Source organism: Cavia porcellus, unplaced genomic scaffold, assembly GCF_034190915.1.
Source record: "Cavia porcellus strain 051 isolate PalLab524CR breed Dunkin Hartley unplaced genomic scaffold, mCavPor4.1 scaffold_1, whole genome shotgun sequence".
NCBI classification, from domain to species: Eukaryota; Metazoa; Chordata; class Mammalia; order Rodentia; family Caviidae; genus Cavia; species Cavia porcellus.
Window position 1 is genome coordinate 165,297,077 of NW_026947484.1, and position 27,131 is coordinate 165,324,207.

The window sequence follows — 27,131 nt, forward strand, 5'->3', positions numbered from 1 at the left end:
GGCCCTCGGGGGCGTGACCGGAAGCGGAAGCGCGCGGGGCGCCGGTGCTAACATGGCGGCGGCCAGGGCCTCGCGGCCCATGTCTCTGGACTGTGTGGCCGCGCAGCTCTTTGGCGTCCTCTGGCTTGCGGCTGTCGCCTCAGGCCCCTGGGGGGTGGCTGCCAGCGCCGCGGCCGGGGCCGAGGAGACGCCGAGGTGCGAGGACCTCCGCATGGGGCAATATCCTTGGAGAGCGGCCCTCGCGCGAGAAAAGGGACGCGGGGGACGGGGCAGGGACGGCAGGGGGATGAGGGGCGGGCAGCATCGGAGCTGGCGCCCGGAAGTGGCCCTGGCAGGAGACCGCAGGGGTCACCGAGGCTCCGAGCTCCGCGTAGTCGCCTGTCTTCGACCGGGTCCCCAAGGACTGGTTTCCCCGGAGCGGCCCACTTCGAACCCCGCCCGGCAGGGGACAGCGCGAGCCTTAGGTGACCGAAGCCAACCACTGAGCGTTGGTGCACAGAGCTGAAGGGAGATAGCTGCTGTTGTACAAAGCTGGGACTGCCTCACTCAGGCTTTCTTTTTTTGTCTTTCTCAGTACCAGGGATCGAACTCACGACACTGTCTGCTTGCAAGGAAGGCGCATATGCCGCTGAGCTAAATCCCCAGCCCCATCACTCAGGCTTTCAAACAAAAATAATGAGCTAGAGACACTGCTTGAACATCATTAGCTTGAACCCTGAGATCTTCAGTGCCCCCAAATCTAAACTTTTTACATTTGATCTTAGCCAAAAGGCCGAGAAGCAATAATTAAACTTCTTGAGCAGTGACTCACTAAGGGATACTCAGCCTGTACAAGAACAAGTCTGTGAAGGAAAAATTAAGAAAATTCTGTCTCGTTTTTGACATTTGGGCAGCGTTAGCCAATATTCAGTTTTCACATTGTGGCTCCAACTTGTTCCATACCGTGATGTAATCGAGTAATTCCTTTAAAAATGGCTCGCCAGTGAAAAATATGTCAGGTCCTTCTTGCCTCCAACAAAGAATTGGACTAGACAAGCCAAAAACGGTGCCAAAAGTTTATGCAAAAACTGAAGAGCGAGGCAAAAGCTGCCTCTGCAGTGGGAACTTGGAGGACCGAACAACTGATGAAAAGAGGAAGAACTAAAGTACACCCTGGCTCTTGAATCCATGGGGAGTGAGCCTGTGGCTCCTAGTGGAGTCTGCTTTTCTTTATGCTGGCTACCTGCATAGGCGTCCAGTAGCCCTGGGCTCTTGCAGTGGAGAGGTGCCACCCACTGCCCCAGCCAGCTTTGCCTGTTTCAGTGATGCTTGGGATCTAAGAATCAGTCTAGGGGCTGGGGATTTAGCTCAGCGGCATAAGTACCTGCCTTGCAAGCAAGCAGTCGTGAGTTCGATCCCCAGTACCGATTAAAAAAAAAAAAAAAATCAGTCTAGGTCCACTCCTCTTAGAAAAGTAGGGAGATGATTCTAAGAACATAATTGGGCAGTGTGAAGAGTGGAAACTTGGAGAGAAGTGGTGGAATGTGCAGGGTGTGAGGTGAGGACAGCTGGACAAGATACATTATTTCTGACTCAAGTTTCTGAGAAGGATTCAGAAACCCTGAACGGGATCAGGTTGTGTCTAGAGTATTAGGGGTAATCTTGAGCCTTAAGGCTGTGCTGCTGTGTGTGGGCATAATAGGTCCACCTATAGAGAGCCCTTCCCCAACCTCCTTGCAGTCTGCGAAGTTTGTATTTGTAATCCCATGGAAAGTTACTGGAATTCCAATAAATTAATTCCAGTCTACCACTTCCAGTGTGCATCCCACAATGAGAATCAAGACACTAGGCATTTATAGTTATGGGGAGCCAAGGAGTCCTAAATTCAACCAAGATAAGGTTCATTGGAACAAAGGCCTCAACCCAGAGCCCAGGCCCAGATTTTATTAATCTGTGAGGAAGTGACTTGAGGATAAGTGACTGTGAGAATGGTGGGAAATTCCTGAGTACTGTGAATATGGAAAGAAGGAAATGCAGAAAGACTTAATCTGCATAACACGAATGCATTTAATGTTTTGGGGGTGGTGCTTCAGCTTTCTGTGCGAACTTCTCTGCCCTGGGCAGTCAGAGCCTTTTATCTCTAGGCTGCCCTGGAGCCCCAGCTCCACAGTGTTTTTGGGAATCCTTGGGTAACACTATCGCCTAGTTTCAAAGAATAGCAGGAGCACCTCAGCCATCCAGATTTGTATTGCTTAGAGGCAGTTGAGGGGAAAGGGAGATGGCCTAGCTAGCTCTGTACATACCAGTAGATGGACATAGGGCCAAGGAGAGTTGTCCATTGGTCCTCCACACTACCCCAAACCTTTCTGTCAGATCTCTGAGAGCAGAATTGATTTTAACCTGAAGCCCTCATAATTGGTAATAACTTACTTTAATATTGCTTAGCACTTATGTCCTGACTGATGTCTTTTAAAGACAGCTCCTCTGCTAACCTTTTAATAATATAGTCTCCAGCCAGGCGTGGTGGTGGACATCTCTAATCCCAGCACTCTGGTGGCTGAGGCAGGAAGATTGCCAAGAGTTCAAGGCCAGCCTTGACTACATGTAGAGGGAAACTGCTTCCAAACAAGACAAAAGCCCCCAAAACAAAAAAATACATATATAATTTAGTCTTCACCTTTCCCATATTAAGTTAATTTTCAGGAATTATTTAGCAGTGCTAAAAATCTTTTTGTACCTGTGCTTGTTGACTTATTCATTACCAGCTTTTCAATATGAATATATTTGCTATTAAAGACATAATAATGTTTTATGCTGGGAATGAGTTGGTGTTTCCTTAACTTTTTAACATATATTTGTAAAGATCCAAAAATAAATGATGCTACACAAGAACCAGTTAACTGCACAAACTACACAGCTCATGGTAAGACTTCCAGAATAATATCTTTAACACTTATTTTTAAAACAAATTACTATATTTCGTGGATTGGTATATCACCATTAAAGATAATGAATGTGTTTTTTCTTAGGTTACATGTAACTCAGTTTTCAGAGCAATGTAAATTTAGAGAGCTGGCTAGTACTTGTTGATATTTAATTAATTGATTAATTTCTTTGTTTCCCTGCAATGCAAGTTCAGCATGTACTCTACCACTGAGCTACAATATTTAAGTAGCAAGAGAATCTTGCTTTCTTAATATAAACTGACAATTTTATTATATTTTCATTTTTAATTTCAAACCTTTGATCAGTTTATATTCTTTTATCTGTTTCTTGAGGCTTCTTTTTCTTTGTTGCAATACAGAGGCTTATACCCAGAGCCTTCCTGTGATGCTATAACCCCAACTCAACTCTTTTAAATTACTTTTGTTTTTTGAGACAGGATCTTGCAAATTGCTAAACTGCCAGCCTGTGCTTGAACGTTTGTTTGTCCTGTCTCAGCCTTCTGGAATGCTGGGATTATAGAAGTGTACCACTACACCCAGCCAAATTTTTTTTAACTGGTATATAAAACACAAATCTCAAGGACAGCCTGGCTGGTAGTGTACACCTTTAATCACAGCATTCAGGAGGCTGATGCAGGAGGAATGGGTTGCATAAGCAGGTTCACGGCCAGCCTGTACTACATAGGGTCTCACTACCAAACCCCCCCAAAACAACAAAAAAAATCCTTCAAGCATAACATTTTATTTCTCAGGATATATTATGGAAAGATAATTCTTTAGTTTGCTGAACAGGAACTTGCAAGAGACTCATAGTTCAATGAAGTACAATGAGAAACTGTACGGCCCATGTTTTATGCTTGTAACATGTCTGAAGGATGGAAGCAGCAGTGAGGGTGTCCCGCGGTGCAGGTGTTAGGGAAACATCCCCTTCAGACCGAGGACTTGGGCAACTTAGTTATGAGCACTGCGGGTAACACTGAGCAGACTGCTCCCTCTTTGGTCTTTTCCCTCAAAGGGGTGCGGATAGCAGGGAGTAGGATCCACACAGATGGAGGTTGAAGCTATTTAGAGTTCTGATTTGATGGCAATGAAATGGTACTATTTTGAGGGCACTGAGTTGTTTTTTGTGGTCCTGGGGCTTGAAGCCAGGGCCGTATGCATACTGGGCAAGCCCTACCACTGAGCTACACTCTCAGCCCTATGCCGACTTGTAAAAATATCTTAGTAAGTTAGGGAAGCTGATATCATTGTTTCTCTTTGTAAGTAAAAGCTGTCCTTAAACAGATCTTTTTGTGGTGTGAGAGCTCATGGATTTTTACCATGGAGTAACATTCCATTACACATGTATCACGGTTTGTTCATCCATTCATCTGTTGAAAGACTTTTTGATGGCTTACAGGTTTTGGCAATTATGCATTAAGCTTCTATCAATTAAAAAGAAAACAACTTGCCAGATCCCCTGACCCTCTCATGGTTACTACCCCTCTTCAATGTTAACCATTTTCCTATCCAGCTTTTCTAAAGTTTTCTGGTAGCACAGTTTACTTGAAAAAATTCAGGTGAAAACTTGAGGAAGTGGCTCTGCAGAGCAAGCTTGGCCAACTAAGGAAAAGGCAGGATGACAGTGTCCTGGAGGATATGGCAGCCCATCATGAGGAAGGCCATGACAGCCTCCTGACCAGCTTCTAAAGGCATGAATTAGCTTTCTCACTTTATCTGGAGATAATTTTACACTTCAGGACAGTTTTGAGCAGAAGAGTACCATGGGGTATACCCTTCCACCCGTACCCAGAAGGAAGCCTGGTGTGGCTTCCCGTCAGGTGTTGGCGTGAGCTTGCTTGCACTTGGCCTTCCCCCACCTCTTTTGCTCTCCTCCTTCCTCCTTCTCTCCCCAGTTACTTGCCCCTACTCGTGTTTTTCTTAAGAGATCTTAACATAAACACAGGTCAGTTATAAATGTCAGTACGTTTCATGATGTAGATAGCTATATACTTCGGTAGACATTCTGATTTCATAAAATTACTCAAAAGCCTTTGTAGCATTTTCCTTCATTTTAGGACAGGATCTTTAGAAATCAGTTTTGCATTTGGTTTTCTTTTATCGGAACATTTCCATGACTTTCTCTATTGTGATACTGGCATATTTGACATCCCTTTTATTTTATTAAGTAAGGTTCCTTCTTTGGGATTGTCTGGTATTTTTTATGGTTAGACTGAGGTTATTTACTTGTCTTAGTTTTCTCATCGCTGAAACACAATGCCTAGCACCCACAGTTAATGGAGGAAAGGTTTATTTAGCTGGCTACAAGGTAGGGTGGCTTGTCAGGTCACTGCGGAGGGGAAAGAGCTCATGGCAAAAGGCAACAAAAGCTTGGCAGCATAAGCACCTGCTTGGCAAGCGCAAGGTTTCGAGTTCAATTCCTGGCACTGGGGAGCAAAAAAAAAAAAAAAAAAAAAAGACATAAAATAAATTTTAGCTGGGCATGGTGGCACACTCCTGTAATCCCAGCGCTTGGGAGGCTGAGGCAGACAGTTTGTAGCAAGTTTGAGACCAGCCTGGCCTACAAAGTGAGCCCAAGGCCAGCCTGAACTGCATAGTGAGAGACCCTGTCTCAAAAAGACCAAAAAAAAAAAAAAAAAAGGCAGCAAAGCAGCAAGTGACAGTCACCAGCCTGCTTTCTGTCCCTTTATTCCATGACACCCACTCGCACCTAGTAGGACACCATTAATGCCAGCATTACATGTAGATCCAGCCGTCTCTGGAAAGCCCTCTTAAGACTGCACAAGGCTTTGAGGGGACTATAGGTGCCAGTGGGAACAGCACTGCAGGATGGAAGGTTACGTGGAGTCTGGGGTAGCCTCAGCATCTCTCATCTGGGGACATGGGGTGTCTGTCCCTCAGTGGGAATGGACATTGCTGAACGCTCTGATTTTTCTATTGTGTAGTTCAGTTTCCCAATTTCAGTATATGCGCTACCGAGTTGAATTTTCTTTGCAACAAATAAATAGTTCATGGGAGGCTTATTAAAGACCATACAATATCATATTCCTCAACAAAAATTTCCACTAGATTTATTATCCATCCATCTGTGATTCTGGCCCAAACGGTTCTTTACTCTGATTGCAGAATCATGGTTTTTCTGATAGAAGCAGTCCCTTAGGAGATCTGTCTTTTAATACTGGAGATTGGTTCTTGCCCATTTTACTTCCAGGTTTTGTTTTCACTTGGACTCTGGGTTGCATGTTTAGTTAGCTTGTCATTGTACAGTATAACTCGGTACAGAGGTAATATCCAGTCTGACCCTTTTTGGATCATGATTACACAAATTTAACCAGTCATTTCTGGTTAGCATTTCTCTGTGTGTCTGTGCCTGTTTAAAAAAAAAAAGCAAAAGATCCTGTCGGATGAGGCCTCAGGTGAAGAACTGCAGTAGGGTACTGATGTTCTGGCCTGCAGGCAGGGCCAAGGGGTGTGGTGAATGGGCTGGGCATCTAGGACAGTGTGGTGGCTTCCAATGGCTGCCTGTGGGGCATCTGCTCCCTAGGGAGTAGGTGGCCTTGATGGAGGAGTCCAGCCAGGCCTCCAGGGAGACCATGGAATCCTGAGGAATCTGGCTGCTTTCACTGCTGAGCTCCTGTCTGGAACACCGGAGGCCTATGGTACTGCATGAAGCTGGGAATTGTCCCCACCTCTCCAGCCTGCAGCCAGTACTGGGTGTGGGACGCCTGGCCCACCTTGGGCACTGTGTGAGGTCCCACTCGGTGGGCCGCTGCTGTGGTGGGGCCCAGCCCAGCCCTGCCAGGGCTGCCTGCCGCTGAGCTCCAGCCCAGCCTCGTGCTGCTCTTCCACAGGCAGAGGTTCCTTGAGCTTCTGCCTGGTTTGGGTGACGTCATCCAGCCCAGGTGCTGCCCAGAAATGCACTTTCTGCAAGCAAACTGCCAATGGAGTGGATTTTAAGCTTGTAGCCATTGCTTGCTTTTGTATACCAGTTAGCTTTTATCGGTTACTGGCTTCTTTAGTCTTGCCATTGATGTTTGCTTCTTGCTGTTATCAGTGTTAGTGTGGAATTACTGTGTGTAACAGGCAAGGGTATTGACTAAGAGTAATGAGTTTTGGCCAACGACATAGAGTTACCTGCTTAGGATGCTTTGATCAACTCATCAAATCCCCTGGAAATTCATCTGCTTCCAGAAGGGACGGAACACCCTGTTTTCCTGCAGATTGGGATGGTGTGCTGGGGTGCTTGCACTCCAGGCTGTGGCCTGGGCCACGCTGAGTGCTGGTTTTGCCTCCCTCATGGTTTTATAGGGGTGAGTGGAACCGTGATGACGTGTATCACATTGAGTGGGCTTAAGAGGCAGGTGTGTGCATTGCCGGCGGCACACAGGCTGGGCTAGCTGTGCTGCCATTCGCTGTTGCACTCCTCCCGGCTCAGGTCCCTGCTTCTGATCTCGGCGGTTGAACCCTGTAGACCTGGAGGGAGGGAACAGCAGGCTCCAAATGGCTCCTCTCTCCAGCTTCTCCACACCACATGCTCTCCCTCCCCGGTAACAGCTGGACCACCCACAGTCAGATGGGTCCTGGACCTCTCCCTAGGCAGGCAGAGCTCAGCTGCAGCCAGGTGGTGGCCTGCCTGGATCTCTGTGGTGTGACCAGATCTCTTCCAGGTTTCTCACTTCGCCCCACCTTTGCTCGCAGTGGCAGCCTGAACTTTTCCTCCGGGTGTGCATGTTTCATCCCTTGCAGCCAATGGTGCAGACTTTAAAACTGCACGCTGGGACCTCTTTCCTGAGGGTCTAGGCCTGGAACAGTGGGCGTTTCCCTCCCTGCCTCTTTCTCCCCTCTCATGTTAGTACAGAGTGGCTAGTAGAAATGATTGAATGCCATTAAAACTAAAATTCAAGTATGAGAGTTTGAACATAGTCTAAAATATAGTTAAAACAACAGAAAAACACGATTTGTTAGTCTTTAATAACTTTTTCAAGACATTTTTATGACTATCCACACAGGTTTGGTCTTTAAAGTATCGTACAGGGTGTTGGAGGTGTAGCTCAGTGGTGGAGTGCTTGCCCAGAATGCACAGTTCCTCTAAGGGGAGAAGCAGAAAGAGTTTGGGTGCAAAGCTGTCTTCTTGAAAACAGGGCATTTCTAGTAGACAGGCACAGTTGCAGATAACCCGCAGCTGGGATCACAGTGCTTTGTTTTGGGACTGTCACTGTGTGATTTTTGGTTATCTGCAAGAAGAGCTAGCAAGGTTGTGTGACAGGAGAGTGACAGTTTGAGCCTGAGTGGATGGGGTAGCATTTGTGAGGAGAAAATGTTCCAGATGTATCTGTAGCGTGCTGTGTCTTGGTTTCTTTTCTCTCATTGCTGGGACAAAATACCTGGCACCTCAAATGAAGGAAGGAAAGGTTTCTTTATCTCACTCTTTGTGGAGGTTTCAGTCCATAATCAGCTGGCTCCAAGGCACTGTGGTAGGGCACAGGGGCAGCATTTCAAGGCAGCAGCCAGCAAAAGCAGCAAGAGGAAAATCAGGGCACAAGCTCTTCTTTTCCCTTATATTGCACACAGATCACCCTCTGCCCCCTAGGCTGGGTGTAGCACTCACAGAATCTCTGTGCCCTCCCTTATACAGGTTAAGGATGTTTACAAAGTGAGGATTCTGACTCCTTGCTGAGTATCTTAAACTTCTAAACTTTGCAGATTGACGCGATGTATCAACCATCACAGCACTGTTCTCTGCTTAGTAGTTGGAAGATGGGAGAATTTTTAAAGTTGAATTTCTATTTGGACACTGAACCCAGGCTGGGGCTATGGGGCTGAACTCACTGCTGGGCTATGCCCATCACCCACGGTTGTGGGAAACCTGTGCTTGTAGATATTCTTGCAGGTCTCTCTTTCTTTTTTGGATTTTTGAGGCAAGGTCTTGCTGTGTAGCCTAAGCTGGCTTTAAGCTCTCAGTCTTTCTGCCTCAGCCTTCCAAGTGCTAGAATTATAGGTGTGTACTGGTTACTGTTTTGTGGACTAAGGGATGTTACTCATCAAGGCAAGAGTTTCAGCTTTTAAGCTCTATGTCTCTGTGGCTTACACACCTGATGACTGACATGCTGGTCCACAGGGAGGTTCTCCTAAGAACCCAGCAAGTAGGGATGGGTGGCTTCAGGCAACATATGTGCCGTCACAGGGTTGTTCAGGCAACACGTGTGATGTTTTAGGGTCCTGGAGCCGGAAGTCTGACACCAGGCTGTCGAGGGCCCTTGCTGCCTCTCAGGCTCTGAGGAGAAGCCGGCCCTGCCATCCCAGACTCCCAGTGTCCGGCCTCCACTTTCATCTCCACTTGGCCTCTCTGTGTCCTCGAGGCTGCAGCCAGAGCACAGCGAGGCCCAGACCGGTGGCAGCACTCTGTCCCTCGTGTATCAGCAGCCTTGTCTGTAGTTGAGTTGATGCTGTCCTAATGGTACCATCTCGAGTCCAGGTGAGGCATATTCCAAGGTCCTGGGGATCAGGACTTCAGTGGAAGTGTGCCATGCCAGTCTTAGATACTCACATACCCAAAATTGAAATGTGCCATGCCAGGTGCTGCTGTGTATCGGTACCTTCCTAAGGTTTCTGGGCTTTGATGCTTTGGTTTTTTGAGACAAGGTCTCCCTGTGCAGCAGATCCGAGAGATCTGCTCAAGGGCAGCAGTGTCATGCAGCCCTCTCTCCCTCCCTCACCTCTGTCCGTGGCAGAGGCTGGGACTGGGCGCAGGCCACAGTTGTCCTCTGTCCGAGGCCGTGTTGTGTTGCAGCCTCTCCTCGCTGGCCCCTTGGGGAGGTGTTGTGTTGGGAGCACTTGGCTGTGACTTTGTCTTTCCCTGTGTACTTGGTAATCTTCAGACAAAGTGGTTACACGCTGTTTCTAGTGGAGGAAAATTAACACCTTCTTTGTTTTTTCTGCCTTTAGTTCCATGTCTCCCGGCACCCAATATAATATGTAAGGATTCTAGTGGCAACGAAACACATTTTACTGGAAAGGAAGTTGGTTTTTACAAGGTTGTACCTTGCCGGAATGTGTAAGTATATGACCGAAACTTAGGATTTCAGGTCGCTCACCCACACAGTGTTTGCATGTCTGGGGTAAACAGATCGTCACAGAGGAGACCTTGGATGTGCACCTCGTCTGTCTTCCTGCTGGTGTCTGCAGGGAGCTGTGTGTCATGTGTGCCTGTGCTCACGTGAATGTCTTCAGGGAGCCCCGCACTGCTCCGTCCTGGAACCCTTGAAAGCTGCTCGGCCAACAGATGTCAAAGAGGAAGCCTCTGGAGGAGAGCCTCGAAGCCAGGCTGGGGAAGGCACCCTGCTCTGCCCTGCTGTCTTCATTCCGCAGGCAAACTGTGAAGCCAACTAAAATGGAGCTCGGAAGCCTGTCTAATAAAACAAAACTAGTTTGGTGGCTGCCTAGGCCACTCCTTTCCGGATTATTCTTAGTGTGGCTCACCTCCGTACATGATGGCTTTTCAGGGTTCATTCCCCTTCTCAGTCATGCTTTTTGCTTTGCTTAGCTTAGCTTTGCTTTGCTGGTTGGTTGGTTTGTGGGACCGGGTTGCACTGTGTAGCCCAGGCTGGCCTCACCTGTGATCAGACTGCGCCACCCTCTCAGTGTGGTGGAAATGCTCAGCTTGTGCCTCCTGTGTGCCCTCACCCGCGGTCAGCATGTGTCCTCAGTGCCACCTTCACCTGACTCTGCTGTTTGCTTTTGTCTTCACTCTTTGCCTCGCCGCAGTCTCCTTTTGGGTTTCTTTTCTGCTCCAGGATCTCTTCGTGTGTGTGAGTGTCAGGGCCCAGTTCTTCAGATCACTCCGGTACTCACAGGGCACGCATGTGGCCCTCGGCACGTCCTCTCCCTGTCCTGAGTGTCTGCAGCTGTGTTCTCCAGGCTGGACTTTGCTCCATAACTCCAGAATTTTAAATCCAGCTGTTCCGGATGAGTCTGCTTGACTGTCTGATAAACTCCGAAGACTCACATACCCAAAATTGAAATCCTGATTTTCTGTCCCTGCATTCTCAGCCTTCTCAGCTCATGAATGCGGGTCTCATCCTTCCAAGTGTCGAGGATGAAGTCGTCAGTGCCTCTCTTCCTGCTTTCTTTTTTTGTACCCTAAGTTCAGTGTGCCAGGCAGGATCACTGCAAGTCCAGGGCCAGCTCGAGTGATCTGTGAGATGCTATCACAAATAGAGAGACAGACAAACCAACAGCGAAGACAAAACTAATCAGGAAGCCCAGGTGGCTGTGCTGGAGAGTGCTGTGTGTCTGGAGTCTGGTCACCTCTCACACTGTCTGTTGCTAGGGCACTTTAAGTTGGCTTAACTCACTCTCCTCCCTCTTGGTGGGTCCCGTCAAGGTGTCTGTCACCAGGTCTCTGTCCTCAGGCTGTGTAGAGTCCTACAGTATTGATTGTGGGTTTGGCCACAGCACTAAATGAGGCTAAGATATATTAGCAGGCACCAGAGGAGCAGAAGCCCAGGTGTGGGGCCTGGCTTCCCCTTTGGAAAGAACTGGCCTCTCGTGGGCCCTCCACTGTGAGTTTCAGGTCTAGAAACCCCCAGATCTGCAGCCTAAATCTGAGGTGCTCTTCACTGCACACAGGTGGGGGTCATGCTTACTGGTGTAAGCCTGGAGGGTCTGGGTAGTTGTTTGTAGTTGTAGTTGCTATGGTCGCAGAGTTGAGAGATGCTCACTTGTGGCCTGTAATTCTCAGCACAGTAGCCAGCGTGACTGTTTCACAGTGTTGACCACGTTAGGTTGTACCTTTGTGTCAGACCCTGCAGTAGCTTCCCACTTCTCAGAGTAAGAGGCAGTGTATTTACAGTGGGACACAGGGACAGTGCCACCTTCATGGCCTACTTCCTCTGACCCCACCTCCTGTGCTCTTCCCTCTTTCCTGCTCCTGGTTGTGGAGACCGCAGGTCTGAAGGGTGCTGGTTTGTTTTTGTCTGGGCTATTCCGCCCTGTGAGGTTCGGCCTGGCGTGGAACCTCCCTTCCCTGGGTCTTCGCCCCAATGTCACTGTCTCCGAAGGTTCATCCCTTACCATTCCATGTATTCCCCGTGGCATTCTGAAGTCCTCATGCACCCTGGCATCTGGATTCCATACAAACCCTGGCATTCTAGAATTCCTACATACCCTGGCATTCTGTATTCCCCACATGCCCACATCACTTCATTTATTTTTTTTCTTCTTGTGACAGTTATGACTTTCTAACAATACAGTTTGCTTTTCTATTAGCTTTGTGTTTGGTTTGCTATCATTAAAACGTAAGCTCCTCAGGGATAGGGATCTTTGTTGTTTCTTCCTTAATATCTCCCAATAGCTTAAAAGAAGTGCCTGACACACAGTGGCCACCTACAGAGCATTAGGGAATGAATGAGGCAGTGAATGAAGAACAGTAATTCACAGTGTTATTTTCTGAAGTACTCACACTCTGGAAACATGTGAATGTGACTTTGGTTTTCCTTCTGCACAGAAACGGCTACTCGTACAAAGTAGCGGTTGCACTGTCCCTATTCCTCGGATGGCTGGGAGCAGACCGGTTTTACCTTGGCTACCCTGCCCTGGGTGAGTAGATACCAACAGAAAAGCACAGGCCGGCCTGGTGAGCCGCCTTCTCAGCATGCGATCTCAGATGGTGCCCTGCAAGCTCCACAGCACTGGAGCGGGCAATTGGCCTCCTCCCGCTCTGCGTTTGCCTTGTCGCGCGTTCTCCTTTAGGAAAACATGTCCAGTGTGGGGCCTGGCAGTGCAGGCATAGGTTGAAAGCAGCGGGCTGCGGCCCTGACAGGAGGTGAGCGTTCACAGGCGCGCGTGCTTCCCTATGCCAGCCTCTGCCCTCTGCCCTAGATGGAGGTGCTGTTGCAGGACGAGCTCTTGCTGTCCTCGCCAGTCTGGGGAGAATGCCTCATAGTGCCTGGAGCTTTTATTAAGTACCACTTCCTTTTTAAAAATTTTTATTTTTACTAGTGCACGGGTACACACATAATGGTGACATTTCTCATGTATATAACTCGCTTCACTCTTTCTATGCCCACTTCCTGCTCTTCCCTCCCAAACAGTCCCTTCAGTTGGCTCCCCAGCTTCAGCCTCATGACTGAGCTCCCTGTCCTCAGGCCTCGAAGAGGTAGGGAAACTTCCTCAAGAGGCCAAGAGGGCCTCTTGAAGCCCTTTGGGCCTTGCTGTCACCCGTGATGTGTTGGTCACCACTTTTGTTTCGTGGAGATGGGAACTGTCCTGAGATGAGTGATTCACCCAGGGCCACTTGACTGTTTTGCCACTTTCCGTTTTTAGTGGCATCGGGAGTTGTACCACGCAGTGTGCCCCTGAGTCGTGTCCCCAGGATCCTCTCCTGAATCTGAAGCCTTCTTCAGTGCCATCCTTGGCTCCGGCCGCCTTTGCTGGGCAGTGTGAGGGTCTGGTGCTCTGCTGTCCAGCAGCAGAGCCCATCCAACTCTCCCACCAGAGTCGGGAGAGGAGGCTGCATTGCGGACTTGGGGAGCTGGGTCCTCAGAGTCAGACCTGAAACTCAGGCTGGGAGTCTCTCAGTACAAACCACACTGTAGCTGCAAACCACACTGTAGCTGCACTCACCAATTTATTTTGTCGAACATTTTCTCAGAGGCAATGATGCAGTTTGCACGGCATGTGGACTAAACAGAAAGTAAATGTGAAGCAAGTCTCCATGCTCTGGGAGGCTGAGTGTGTGGGTCAGTGCTTACCAGAGTGACAGACTCAATGTAATGGTATCCATGTGGTGTACCAGCTAGGCTGCGGTTGGGGGTTTGAGGGTGCAGGAGGGCCGACAGTGCTCTGGAGAGCCAGGGGACCCAGGCAGGCAGGAGACCGGGCGCTCACTGCAGAGTCCCACCTGGAGCCAGGAGACGGAAGGCAGAGAAAGAAGAGCAGCCTTCCTTCTTCCCCTTTTCATTCCACTCAGACTGCATGTGTATTGGCTGGTGCCGCCCGCCCCAGCAGGCGTCTTCCATCTTCACCAGGTCCACTCGGCCATGCTCAGAGCTGTGCCAAGCCAATCAGCTGGCATTTCCTACTCAAGTCCACTCAAGTTGTCACCTTGAGGCAGGAGGACTGCCGGTTCAAGCCCAGCCCGGGCAGTCCGTCTACTTACTGAAACCCTATCTAATTAAAAAAAGAAAAAACTAAAAAAGGCTGGGAATGTTGCTTGGTGGTATAAAAGCCCTCAGTTCACTTGTTTTTAAAAAGAAAAATAAAGAGAAAAACTAAATGTTAGGTCCTGGCGCTCTGGGTAACGGACAGAATGGGTCATTGGTTCCCCAGGACCGCTGTGTCTGGTCCCTACTGCTCCAGTCGGTTGCCAATGTAAGCCAGACACCCTTTCACTGTGAGGCTGAGTCCATCTGTATGCAGATTGAACTTCTCACGTTTGACTTCACTGTAAAGGCTCTTGCTTGCTTTACAAATAAATGAGCTGATTACCTTATCACAACTGCTTGTGGTTATTAAGAACTTTTTTGACTGCTGAATTGAGAAAAGAAACCACTTTCACTCATTTGCTTTCCAGGCTTGTTAATGTCTTACCTGCCACTGATTCAGCAACTGTTTTGGCAGCACTGGGGATTGAACCCGGGCATTTGTACTGAGCTACATCTTCAGTCCTTTTATTTTTTATTTTGAGACAGGGTCTTGCCGAGTTGTTAAATCTACTAGGCCACGCCTAAACTCATCATCCTTTTGCCTCAGCCTCCCAGCGCTGAAATTACAGGCACGTGTCACTGTACCTGGCTGACCTTGTCACTCTTTTAAAAGTCGTTTTTCCATGCTTAGTGGGGTCCTAGAGGTAGAAACACAAAATGAACACATCTGATTTTTTAATCTTTACCTAAAAATCCTCCTATCTCTTTAAGCATGTCAGTATTTTTATTCTTACGTTTAAACTACGTTAATACTAAGTATTTGGTCTGTTTTATCAGTAACCAAACCTACTTGGTAACAGTTAGCTTTAGGCTGGGGGTACAGCTCAGAGGCAGAGTACTTACTTAGCACGCAGGAGCCCTGGGTTCAATCCCCAGCACTACAGAATGAACAGATACTCCCCACCCTTAAAAACAAAAGTAGTATTAATTTTTTTTTTTTTTTTTTGGAGACAGTTGTATCCAGATTGGCTTTGGACTCAGCTTATGTTTCCCTGGCTGGCCTCTGATTTGTGATCTGCCTGCCTGAATCTCAGTTTCTCTAGTGTGTGCCACCAAGCCTGAATTTAAAATTTTCAGTGTTTTAAATTAAATTTAGTTAAGAACCCAAGGCTAAGGGATTTTCGGAACTCAGGTGCTCCTGCAGGGAGTGCTCCAGACTACCTTTTTTCCCTGTGGTGCATGGTAGGAACCCTAAACTCTACCCCTTAGTAAATGTGTACTTATTACGGAATTCTTAAATATAATAGTGGTTTTGGGAGCAGTTAATTGAAAGATTCTTTCATAGTGATACTCATTTTGAAATATGCATGTTTTCTTCGCGTGAGAATGACAGGATGCTGTGTGTTGTTAAGCTCAGATCCTAGCTGCCTCTGAGAGTGTCATTTATTCCATTCTGTTTGGACTGGCGGTATCTGCTGACCGCAGGACGCATTCAGGGATCTTCAGGAGCGGACAGAGTGCAGGTGTTCATCCGCAGACGCTTGCCGACCAGCCTGGGTGTGAGTCATGCTGCCTTCTTCAAGTGGCGACGCAGGCAGCGAGCCTCGGCCGAGAGGATATGGCACTGCGCCTGCGGTGCTTTTCATGCATGCCCAGGGCTCCCAGTGTCTGGCCAGCACCAACGCTCGACCTCAGCCCTAGCCCTGCTGGTGGACTTTGAAATTTTATACCCAAGTAGATTTTTTTTGCTGTATTTGTGTTTTTATGTTATTTATTTGTTAGTGTTATAAAAAATCGGCTTTACAATCCGTAGTTTTATTTAAATAGATAAGGCAATAACTATTCTTTGCCTTTCAGGATTTCAAAATTAGCATTTCTTTTTCTTTTTAAATTAAATTTATTTCTAAACTGATACATAAAAACAAAAATTACCCGAGTATGGTGGCATAAACGTGTAATCTTGCAGTCTGGGAGACTGAGGCAGGAAGATCCCCATTCAAGCCCAGTCCAGGTAATTTAGAGACTTAGCAAGTTCCCTGTATCTAAATAAAAGATAAAGTAGTAGAAACAGCCCTGTGGAGGCCCTGGGTTCATGCCCGCCCCTCGTGTTGTCTCCTGCAGTCATGTTTTGGGATGATGTCCTGTGTCCGTCCTGGCTTCAGTGCTGGTGATCTCCTGCTTGGGGTCTGAGTTCTGGAGCTGGGACTGCGGACCATGTGGTGCTTGGCGCTGAGCACCAACAACCGGGCTGCTCAAGAAGAAGCTTGTAATTCAAGAACACAGTTCTTCCTGATCATTATTATTATTATGTGCAGTACAACACTACGTATCTTGTACTGTAAGTGTATAGCCAGAGATTGGATCACATACTGTATGAAGTCTAAATAGATGAATTGATGTGGATTTCAGGGGAGAGGGTGTTCTCTGGCTGTGGTGTCAGGGTGTGGAGACCTCGTGCATTTCCAGGCTGTATGAAGGAGGTTTGTCAAGTTATACTGATGTCCCTCCAAATGGTGGAAAAATTCATTTGTTAAATAAATCAATTATTTTGTGACTTTTGTCTATAGGAGATTCCTTTAAGCTTTCCTTAGAGTTTCAGATAAAGACAGGATTTTTTAAAGTATTACTTTTATATTCTAACTATAAAGACATAGTATATACATGGACATCTGTTAATATTTGTAGGTCACCCCAAGTAATAAGTGACTTTACTTTCTTTTCTAGGTTTATTAAAGTTTTGCACTGTAGGATTTTGTGGAATTGGGAGCCTAATCGATTTTATTCTTATTTCAATGCAGGTAAGTTAACATCAACCTGGAATGGAAACTACTCCTAATGTATGTGTGTGTGTGTGTGTGTGTGTGTGTGTATTTTTATATATGACTGTGGGAGCAAAGAGGAGCACTTTCTTCAGGCTCCTTGGGAGGAGCGAGGGGTGTGGCCGCATTTCCAGCTGGCGTTTCCCAGGTTGTGACCCTGAAAGGTAGAACAATGTCACCAGCCCAGGTTGAGGTCGTGGAGCTGAGCACAGTGAGTGCCAGGCGTCTCTTTCTGAGTGGCCTGGAGTCCTTCTGTGCCACTCATTCTCACAGTCCCCACTCTGCTGCCAGTTCCTGCTGTCTGTCACCTGACAGAACGAGGGCCCACAGGGGCGTCCTGTGCCTACCTTCTGTCAGGTGCAGGCTTAGGCCACAGAGTGCAGGGAAGCTGTGGGTGCCTGCGTAGTGTCTAGGGGTGCAGGCCCAGTATGCACAGCCAGGGGCACCTGCTCATCTGTGCCCCTACCTGGTGAGTGCTATCCTGAGCCTTGTGGGTGCCATGGCTGTTGCCTGTTGAGTGGTGCTGGGCTGTGTAGGGTGAGCTCTTGAGCAGGCCCCAGCTAGAGAAGATGTGTCCCCACCCAGCACCCTGCCCGGGGCCCCTGCTGTCTGCAGGGAGAGTGGTGGTGCCAGTGCCCTCGCATCCCTGTGTGTGCCTGTGCTCACTGTCACACACTGAGAGGAAGTCAGAGTCCGTGGATTTGGGACCATACTGTGAGGAGGAGGCAGCATATGGACCAATAAGATGGCAGAATTAAACAAGGGAAATATTTGGTTTTCAAGTTGGGATTTCCCTGCGTTTGCTCTGAAACATATGCCCAGCCCAGCCCTCCCTGCTCTCCCTTGCCGGTGACGGGACCGAACGGAATGGCAGGAAGAGGCTGCGGGAGCTGTCACAGATGCTCTGGAGAGGGCATCCTGCTTTAGCGAGGCTCCAGGGAACTGAACTGGGATCCTTCCAGGTAAATGGGACCTGGAGCATGTGCGAAGGTCGCTTCTCAGTTTGTGTTTTCATGCGAGGGCCCTTCCGTGCAGTTATGGCAGGTAGGTCTGGCCCATGAGCGCGTGTATTTAGTATGTTCACCGTGGGAGGTCTCCTAGGGTTCCTGAAGTTGAATATCTGTCCTGTTAAAAAATATGGAGGTAGTGGTTGAGACTGCTTGCGTTTCTGCAGTGAGTTTCCCTGCACACATTTTAATAGATGTGGCTGGTGGACAGCTTTTGGATGCGGGTAAATAAGATGTGTAGCTTTGTTCTGCATCTTGCTAGTAATGCACATATAATGTTGATTGCATCAGTTTGAGAGGAAAATTTTTTTCAGCAAATCAAATTTTTTACTATAAATACATTAATATTTTTTGCGAACGTATTTTTCCAGTTTTTCAATGGCTGTTTTGCATTTTGTTTTGTTTAATACTTCTTTCCCACTATGTTTTGTTCATGTCTTATTTTTCTTTTAACTTTGCTGTTAAATATTCTCCATCAACTAGCAGGGTTTACCTGTGGGACTGTGATCCCAGGAATGCTGTGCGTGGAACGTGGACCTCTAAAAGCCTTTCTTGGGCTGAGGGTGGAGCTCAGGGGTAGATGCGTGCCTGCCACGCACAAGGCCTTGGACTTGGGCTCGATAAAGGGGGAGGAAAGAGAGAAGTCTTTGTTTTATATTGTGTATAACAAAAATCTTTGCTTCATTTTTGAACCAAAACAATATAAAATGTAGTGCACGTATTTGCTAAAGTAATCACGTTTTGTATGTTGCTATGTTTATGTTTTTGTGCTTTAATAAACATGGGGGGGTTCCTATATTTTGTTGTGTGCGCACACGTTGGGGATGTGCTGGGGGCTGGAACCCAGGGGCTCCATGTTGAGCCACCATCCTGGACCTATTTTCAGTATGAGGCAAAGTTTCACTAAGTACGTTGCACAGACTGGACTTGGACTTGTGACCCCTAGGCCTCAGCGTTTCACGATGCAGGGCTTGCAGGCGTGTACCGCTATGCCTGGCTAAGTATTTTGTTTGTGAGTCATAAGTGAGATGAAATAGTGAATAGAACGCAGGGAGAAAACCCCAAAATCTCAATCAGTGGCACATGTGGCACATGTAGTAGTCTCTCACCTATAGGTAGCTCGTGGCGTGAGTGAGTGAGAACGTGTGACTGTGTGAGCATGTGTGTGCTGGGGTGGAGCCCAGGGCCTGTCATGTGTCTCCATCCCCAGCCCTTTCATTTTGGTATTCAGGGACAGGATCAGCTGGGTGTCATGCTTGTGACCCTCCTCCCAACCTCCCAAGGAGCTGGGGGTGTGGGTGGCGCCGCCGCACCTGCTGTGTGGTAGTGTTTATCAGCCAGTTCTGAAGACCTGTGAAGCTGGTTCTTTTGTGTCTGTGTACTTTCACATACATCATGCACTGCACATCCGTTTTAGGCAACCGAAGGGGGCCCTGTAATTGAGGGTGGTCCCCAAGACTGTGACGGAGTCGGGGTTGTCGTGAGGGCTGGTGCAGTGCTTTCTGATATTTGTGGTGATGCTGGTATGAACGTCTTACACTGCCACTTACATAAAAGTGTAGCACAGAAGATGTGAACAATGATCACATTTAGTAAGGCCCTCTTACTGGTTTATGTGTTTACTCTGCTGTACTTCATACCGGTGTTGAGAGTAGTTCTGCTTTTCTATAAATCTACTGAAAGACAGCGTGCTATTTTCATTCAGCAGCAGCTGTACACAACTCGAATGTGCTGTCTCTTGATTGGCTCAAGAGACAACAAGGCACGTGGGTGCCCTGTGCCACCCCAGTGTGGGAAGTGCTCATGGGGACCTCACTGAGGGTGACCTCAGGGTGGGACCAGCAATGACGTGTGCAGGATGGGTTAGGAGACGTGACAGGAGCTGTGCGTCTGGTGTTCAGCCCAGCCCAGGAGAGCTTTCTATCAGGGTAAAATGCTTTGACTACAGTTAAACTTCTTCACACACATAACTTGTACATTTCAGATGATACCCACATCATTGATGCGTGCTCTGCCAAACAAAAGTAATGGTTTTTCTGTTGTTAGAAGTAAGATAGTCACAGACCAGAAAGGCGAGTCAGAGCAGAGGGAAACCATTTTGTGTGGCAGATACAGAAAGTGTTTTGGAGAACTGTGGCTGGTTTTTTTTGTTAAAATTTTTAAAAATCTCACCATCTTGGAGAAATTATTGTTCTTGTCATTTCTGTTGATACTGCCAGATGGGTTTCTTTAAGGACTAAAACTCCATGAGCAGCCCCAACTTGGAAAAGTGACAGAATCTCCAGGGAGCTCATAGTTCTAAGTGAGTCCGTCGCAGTGTAGAACATGTCCCAGCCGTTTAAAATGTCGCGCACTTGGGCACCGGCTCTGCACTGCTTTGATTTTTCTGTTTGTTTGGTTTGTAGCTTTTCACACCAAGTTTGGTTTCTCACGCATGAGTTTTGTGAGGAATTGGTGTCTCCGTGCACCCCCCACAGCCAACATGAGGCAGGCAGTGCCGAGGCGAGCGGAGGAGACTGTGGATTGGGAGCCTAAGACAAAGGCTCAGCTTGGTGACCTGTCCTCGGTGTCAGGAGGGACATGAGGGTCACCCCCTGACGTGACTGCCCCCCGCTGTATTTGCATGGGGAGTAGACTTCAGTGGAGGACTTGGGAGAGACTCAGGCAGGCTGCAGCAGGCCCGAGATTGGATTTCACAGGATTGCTCGAGAGGTACGAGGAGAACTTGAGGTGAGGTGATGCGAGACTCATGGTGGGTTTTATGCCGCCATTGAAATGGGGCTGCAAGCACCAGCCTAGGTGTAGGGTGAGGTTTTTCCTAAGGGCTTCGTCTGATGATCCAATGACTGATGTGATAATAGATGCTACTTACCTGAAATAACAATTTCCTTTGGAACTGTAGGCGTTAAAAAAAAAAGAAAAAAGAAAAAGGAGCTTGATCTTTAGCATGTGTGATCTTTTGGTTTTACTAAACCTTTGAAGAGCCCAGGCTTTCCCCCTGGGGCTGAGGTCAGAGCCAAGGGTCCCTCCTGGATTGCCATTGTCTTTGTCAGGGACATCGCAGGTTGCCTGCATCATGTAGGTTCCATGAGAAGGGGCTGCACCTGTGAGCCCTGCACCCACCAGTCCTGAGAGCTGGGCAGAGTGGCCACTTGTGCTGAGAGCTAAGGGCTGCCAGTGAGCACAAAGTCCAGCAGATTGTTCCCTGCTCTCTCTGGTGTGAGTATCGGGTAAGTCAGCTGGAAAGCAGAAGTCACTGTTGGTGTGTGTGGCTTGTGCTTTGTTGAGAGCCCTGTGTGCACTCTCACACATCCCAAGGGCAGCCTTTTCTTTAGAACACGGGGAGTTTTAAGAGGGGATCTGAACCTGGTCCTGCGACCATTGCTGCGACTGTGTTAGGGGGATGCGGTGACTGACTCGTTCCCGAAGGGTGACACTGATGCTGGTCGTGTGCAACTGTGAAGCCGGGGCTCCGGCCGCAGTCATGGGTTCTACCATCGTTAGGGCTTGGGTGCTTGGCGCTCATGGGCTCCTCGCGTGTTCAGCATCCTCGTATTAAACTACCCCAGCAGAGGAGTCAGCTGTGGACACAAACAGGGACTTCGCTCCTGAGAAGCAGAAAAGTACTTGGCTGGGAACGAGGTGGTGTGGGCTGCACGTTTATCATCTATTGCAGCGTGCTGAGGATTTTAGGTTGTCACCAGATGAGGAAGTCTTGTGTGCATTAACACTTGTATACATCCCAAACTCAGCTGTTTCACATAGAAAAAGGCTGTGTTCATAGAACTATATAAAGTGTTCTCATGTTTTCTTTTTTTCCTTTTTGAGTCAGGGTCTCTTTGCAGTCCATGCTGACTTTGAACTCACTGGGGAGCCCAATGGCTTTGAATTTATAGTGATTCTTCTGCCTCAGCCTCCCAAGTGCTGGGGTCATGGGCATATGCCATGACACCTGGCTTTCGTTTCTTAGTGCATTCATTTTTAAAAACTTATAAAACTCGAGCTACCTAAGAAACATGACTTCAGTGAACATATCCCGCTGTTAAAATGAGTGGTCATATCTGTTGCTAAAGTTTAGGTGATAAAGTGCTCACTTACAGGTACATTTTACAATTGCATTTATTTTCATTAAAATACCTATGGCTGGGTGTGATAGCACATGCATTTGATCGTAGTACTTGGGAGGCTGAGGCAGGAGGATTGCCACACATTCAAGGCCAGCCTGGGCTTCATAGTGAATTTAAGGCCAACCTGAACTACATATGTTGTTTTTAAATAAACAAATAAAATGTTACTTAAATTGGGTATGTTGGTGCACATTTGTAATCCCAGCACTCTGAGAGGCGGAGGTCCTAGAAAGGTCAAACCCAGCTTGGACGGTTTAGCAACTTGGCAAGACCATGTCTCAAAGGATAAAACAAGAGTTGGGGCTGTAGCCCTGTACAGAGGCCCAGGGTTTAATCTCATATCCACATGTCCACAGCTGTCTAAATGTGTGTAAGCAAACATACATTTTATGCAACAGCTGACAGTCCCTAAACTGCAGCTTCAACACTGAAGTCTGAGCGGTGAGAACCGCGGTGTGTGGAGCCGCAGCACAGAGGCGCCGTTTGAGCCTTGACAAGTGTGCACTTCAGTGGCATCAGTGCATTCAGGGCAGCGGCCTTCACCGTCATCTGTTTCCAAAACTTTGTCACACCCGAGGAGGTGAGGCATGGTCAGCTACCCGTTCCCCTCCCTGCTCTGCTGCCTATTGTAGCTCCTGGCCCGTTGGTTAATTAGCATTCACCTTTGCCATCCAGTCTGCCTGCTGCATTTTCAGAGTTGGTGGGCATTGCAGCATGTATCAGAGTGCCATTCCTTTTTATGGCTGAATAGTATTCCTTCACCCGATGTACACATTTTAGTGTCTGTTGGTGAATACCTGAGTTGATTTTACCTTCTGGCCATTGCGAATGATGCTACTGTGATCATTTGTGTGCAGATGTGTTTTAAGTTCTCGTTCAGTTTGTTGGGTATATACCTGGGAAAAGTTAAATGTTTTGATTTTGACAGTGCTGAGGATGGGACCCTGGGCTCTCGCAGGCTGGGCTACCCAAGCTGAAGGCAGGTGTCCAGACATGCTCAGTAAAGAGGAGACCTTCATGGCTCTGTTTGCAGAAGGATTCAGTGGACTAAGTTAACAGACAGGTAAACTAATACCAGCAATAAGACCTGATGTCTAGAATATCAGAGTGATTTCTGCGAGAAAAATACCAGAAGCCCAGCAGTAAAGAAGTGCGGGTCACCTGTGGGCAGTTTCCCGAGCAGCTGCTGGCACCAGTGTGTCCGTGGGGTTGCCCCTGACTGTGAGGACGGCACATGGCTCTGAGGTGGAGGGGGGTGGGTGGAGCTCGGGAGAGATGTGGCCTTGTCAACGCTGGACCTCACACCCCACCTGCCCCGTGTGTGTGTGCACATGCGTGCTGCTGGGCGATGTCTGAGTGGGAGGGGTTGCGAGCTGAACACAATCCTACTGTCCCCTTCAGATAAACCACAAACAGGTGTTTATTCAGAGGGCATCATGGTTTAAACCCTAGGCAACTGTCCCAGTCCTCGACCTGCCCGGGTGGGTGAGGCTGGAGCCATTGTAGAGAATTAGGTTGGGCATCAGGCTGAGGGTCAGCAAACAGGAGGCTGTCTTGTGTGTGTTTGAGACTGTTTGCGTTTATTCTGCTTTGCACCTATGGAAGAGCCTTGCTACACCTAGTTTGAGTTTGGTTAAACCTTGTGCTGCAGGTAACATTTATGCAGCCCACCTCTAACCTGCCTAGAGGAGGTGGAAGATGTCCACGTCCAGGCCGCAGGGCCGGGAATGTGACTTTAATGGGAACAAAGAGGGCTCTGCGGACATGATTGACCTACGGACCTCGAGATGTGGAGGTGGAGGTCGTCAGGTGGCCTGGGGACCCTCAGTCCCCCGAGTCATGGGTGACAGTTGGCCCTGAGCCTGTGGTGAGGTGCTAGGTGGGACTGAGGTGTGCCCTTCTGCAGGGCCTGGGGGGACAGCTGTGCTGGCCTCAGACCTCAGCCTCCACAGTGGTGTGTTTCTGCCGTCTAAACCCGCAGAACCTGGCAGCGTGGGCAGTGCAGGCCTCAGAGACCGGCCCGAATGGAAGCGCACAAGGTTGCTCTTGCGGTCCAAGGTTTCTGCAGTGGAGACTGTGCTCGTGGTGTGCAGAGGTGGTTACTGGGGAACACCTACAGGTGTTCTTCCACAGGGTTCAGAAACCTGGTGGGCTTCGTACTTTAGAATTTGGCATCTGGGCGTGGTGGCAAGAGGCTGTAATCCCAGCAGTCAGGAGACTGAGGCAGGAAGAGTGTTGCAAATTCAGACCAGCCTGTGCTACAAAGTGAGCTGAAGGCCAGCCCGAACTGTATAGCAAGACCCTGTCTCAAAAAGACCAAAAAAAAAAAAGTAGAATTTGACTTCATGGTGTTTTGTTTGGTTGCTTGATTGGGGTTTTTGCTTTTGTTTTTGGTGCTGGAGATTAACAGGGCCGTGCCCCAGCTTACAGCTCTGCTCCTGACTTGCACCCCAGCCCAGGGTATTACTTAGCAGAGAAATAAACTCATGTCTTAGTTTTCTTACTCTGCTGTCAGCATACAAATGGGCATGGGCAAATTTACAAAGTAAAACATTTCCCAGTGTGGCTGTTTGCAAACATTTCTAATTGTATGATTAACAACACAATACCAGTCTCTTAATGAGAGACTTCACAGTTGGCACATTGATGAAGCATGTGGTTTTTAAAATTTTGGTGAGGGAATGGGCATTTAAATAGTTGAAACTGTCATAGCTGATGTCTTTCTTTAAAGTTAACCAGGGGGAGTGGGTTTGTTCATTGGTGAACAGTCAGGGAAAGTGAGCACCGTTAGTAGAGCCTCAGCCTCCACGGCTGGATGCTCTCAGTTCAGGTCGTGGTCAGTGAAAGCTTCGGAACCAAGAAGTCCCTGGAGGGCGGCTGGTTCTATTTTGTGGGGTTTGGAAGAGACCAGAAGGACTGGGGAGTGTAGAGCTCGCTGACTGGGCCGTCCTTTGGGCTTCACAGACTGGTGAATCCTCCCTGGGCAGGGCTGTGCCCTGAACCCCGAGCTGCTGTGTGTAGCAGACGGTGAAGCCAAAGCGTGGCCAGGCTGTTCACACTGGTCAGCGCCCTGTGGACAGAGATCTCTGCTGCGTGTCACACCCCAGCGCAGCGCCTGAGTGTTGGAGGAATTCCGTGTTGATGCAGTGGTTGCTTTGGGGATTTTGTTTTGTTTATTTTGAGGCATCTTGCCATGCCGTCTAGCTTGGCCTCAAAGCCCTGCGATCGAGTGGCCCTCTTGCCTCAACCCCTGCAGGGCTGGATGCTAAGCGTGCCCTGCTGCACCCAGCTTTGGTGTGTGGTGTTTCGAGTGTGGCTCTAGCAGCTCGAGCAGCACTCTTGTAGCAGTCATGTGACCCCACGAGGGAGCATTTATGTCTGCAGCCACTGACGTTTGTTTCCTGCCGTGAGCTTCAGTTGTTGCACAGGATATAATTTCTAATATTGGCACATTTAGGTAAAACTGTTACATCAGAAGACTAAATACCATAGGGTTTTAAATACCATCCATTTTAAAAAGATGTGACCGAGTTCTTCACAAGCCATTTGTAAGTCTTGACATTGCTTGCTTTTCTGCTTGAATTTTGATTTCTGCTCGAATTTTATCCTAATATAATTTATCTCTGTGCTTGAAAAACTATTAATCATCTTATGCATTAGTTGAATGTTTCAAACTCGCCTGTGACTCTTGGGTTGTGACCATCAGTGGCGTGGCTCATGAGAACAGCATCACCACAGTAGGAGTCAAAGAAAGAGGTGGACAGTCCTGGGCTTGTATCTTCTGAGCGGAGCCAGGTGTGGTAGGCTGTGGCTTCCTCCTTTTTGGTGCTGTGGTATCTGGGCTGGGGCGGCTCTGAAGTGAGGCCTCAGCACTGTCACGGGTGCCTGGGCGCCCTGAGCTGGGGGAGCTGCCCAAGCTGGTGTGGCAGCTTGGCATTAGGGTGGCATCAGGCTGGCGTTGGGTTTTGGAGTGCTTTCTGTTCGTTCATCTTTGTCTTGGGGTCTCGGGTTGAACCCAGGGGCTATCTACTCCAAGTACCCTGGTCCTTGTTATGTCTTATTTTGAGGCAGAATTTTGCTGAGCTACCCCGGGTGGCCTTGGATTTGAGACCCTCCTGCTCCAGCCTGCTGAGTAACTGGGACTACAGGCATGCACAGCCATGCCCGGCGTGGGCAAATCAGTTTACAGGGTGTTGGAACCAGGTAGCTCAGTTTGCCTGTGGAACTCTGGGCCACACGCAGGTGGACTGCGTTGGAGGTTTGCTGCCGTAAAGGAGGTGCTGAAGGTCACGTCCAGGGGACATCACCGTGGGTTCAGTGGTCAGGATGCTTGGGGTGGGCGTTTGCCTCCGGTCCTTTCTATCTGTCAAGGGACAGTCCTGCTGTGGCTTCTTCAGGGAGCTGGCCCAGCCTCTGATGCCTCTGTGGTCTGAGATGTAGCCTGCTGTAGCAGCGGGAGCTGAGACCCCGGCGGAGTCTGAGTGTGAGGGTGCAGAGCTGTGCAGTGAGTTGTGGCAGATCCTATCCCCTGCAGCACCACTCCGTGACTTCTCCTGGTTTCTTTGCAGTTAATTTAGAGCCGAGTTCTGTAGCTACTGAAATAATACTAAAAACTGAAAAAGTAGGCTCAAAGTATTGTGAAGCTGTTTGTAATTGAGTCCCTTTGACAATTTCTCTCTCCTAGATCGTTGGACCTTCAGATGGAAGTAGTTACATCATAGATTACTACGGAACCAGGCTGATAAGACTGAGTATTACCAATGAAACATTTCGGAAAACACAGCTGTACCCATAAACCTCGACGGGGAAGCGCAAGGTGACGCACTGAACCCTAACCACAGCCTGATGCCCCAAAGAATCCGCCATGAGGACCCACCTGGCTGGCGGCTGCATGGACTCAGGGCCAGGCGTGCGTCATTCACACTCACAGTGCCCTCTTTGCACGGCGCCGCATGTCTGACAGAGTCCCAGGCTGCCCTGTGCAGTGCGCCTGTTAGCAACACCGAGTCTCGCCGGCCGAGCCGTGCAACACAGAGCTGCCCTCCTGTCTTCTGCTCCGCGCCACGGCCCTGTATGTGTGAGTGGCGCAAATAAAAGCGCAGTCACCAGG

At 48.6% G+C, this 27,131-nt stretch overlaps 1 protein-coding gene across 1 annotated transcript; it reads left to right on the plus strand.

The window, feature by feature from the left end:
• Positions 1-10: 10 nt before the first annotated feature.
• Positions 11-27,131, plus strand: Tm2d1 (TM2 domain containing 1). Its single transcript, XM_003478833.5, has 6 exons — positions 11-219; positions 2,829-2,902; positions 9,870-9,978; positions 12,430-12,521; positions 16,793-16,866; positions 26,706-27,131. The coding sequence occupies exons 1-6, from the start codon at positions 53-55 to the stop codon at positions 26,814-26,816; spliced, it is 627 nt and encodes a 208-aa protein (XP_003478881.1). The 5' UTR covers positions 11-52; the 3' UTR covers positions 26,817-27,131.

Coding starts and splice junctions, on each gene's coding strand:
- Tm2d1 (XM_003478833.5), top strand. CDS start 53: ATGGCGGCGGCCAGGGCCTCGCGGCCCATGTCTCTGGACTGTGTGGCC. Junction 2,903..9,869: donor CACAAACTACACAGCTCATG/GTAAGACTTCCA, acceptor TTCTGCCTTTAG/TTCCATGTCTCCCGGCACCC. Junction 9,979..12,429: donor GTTGTACCTTGCCGGAATGT/GTAAGTATATGA, acceptor CCTTCTGCACAG/AAACGGCTACTCGTACAAAG.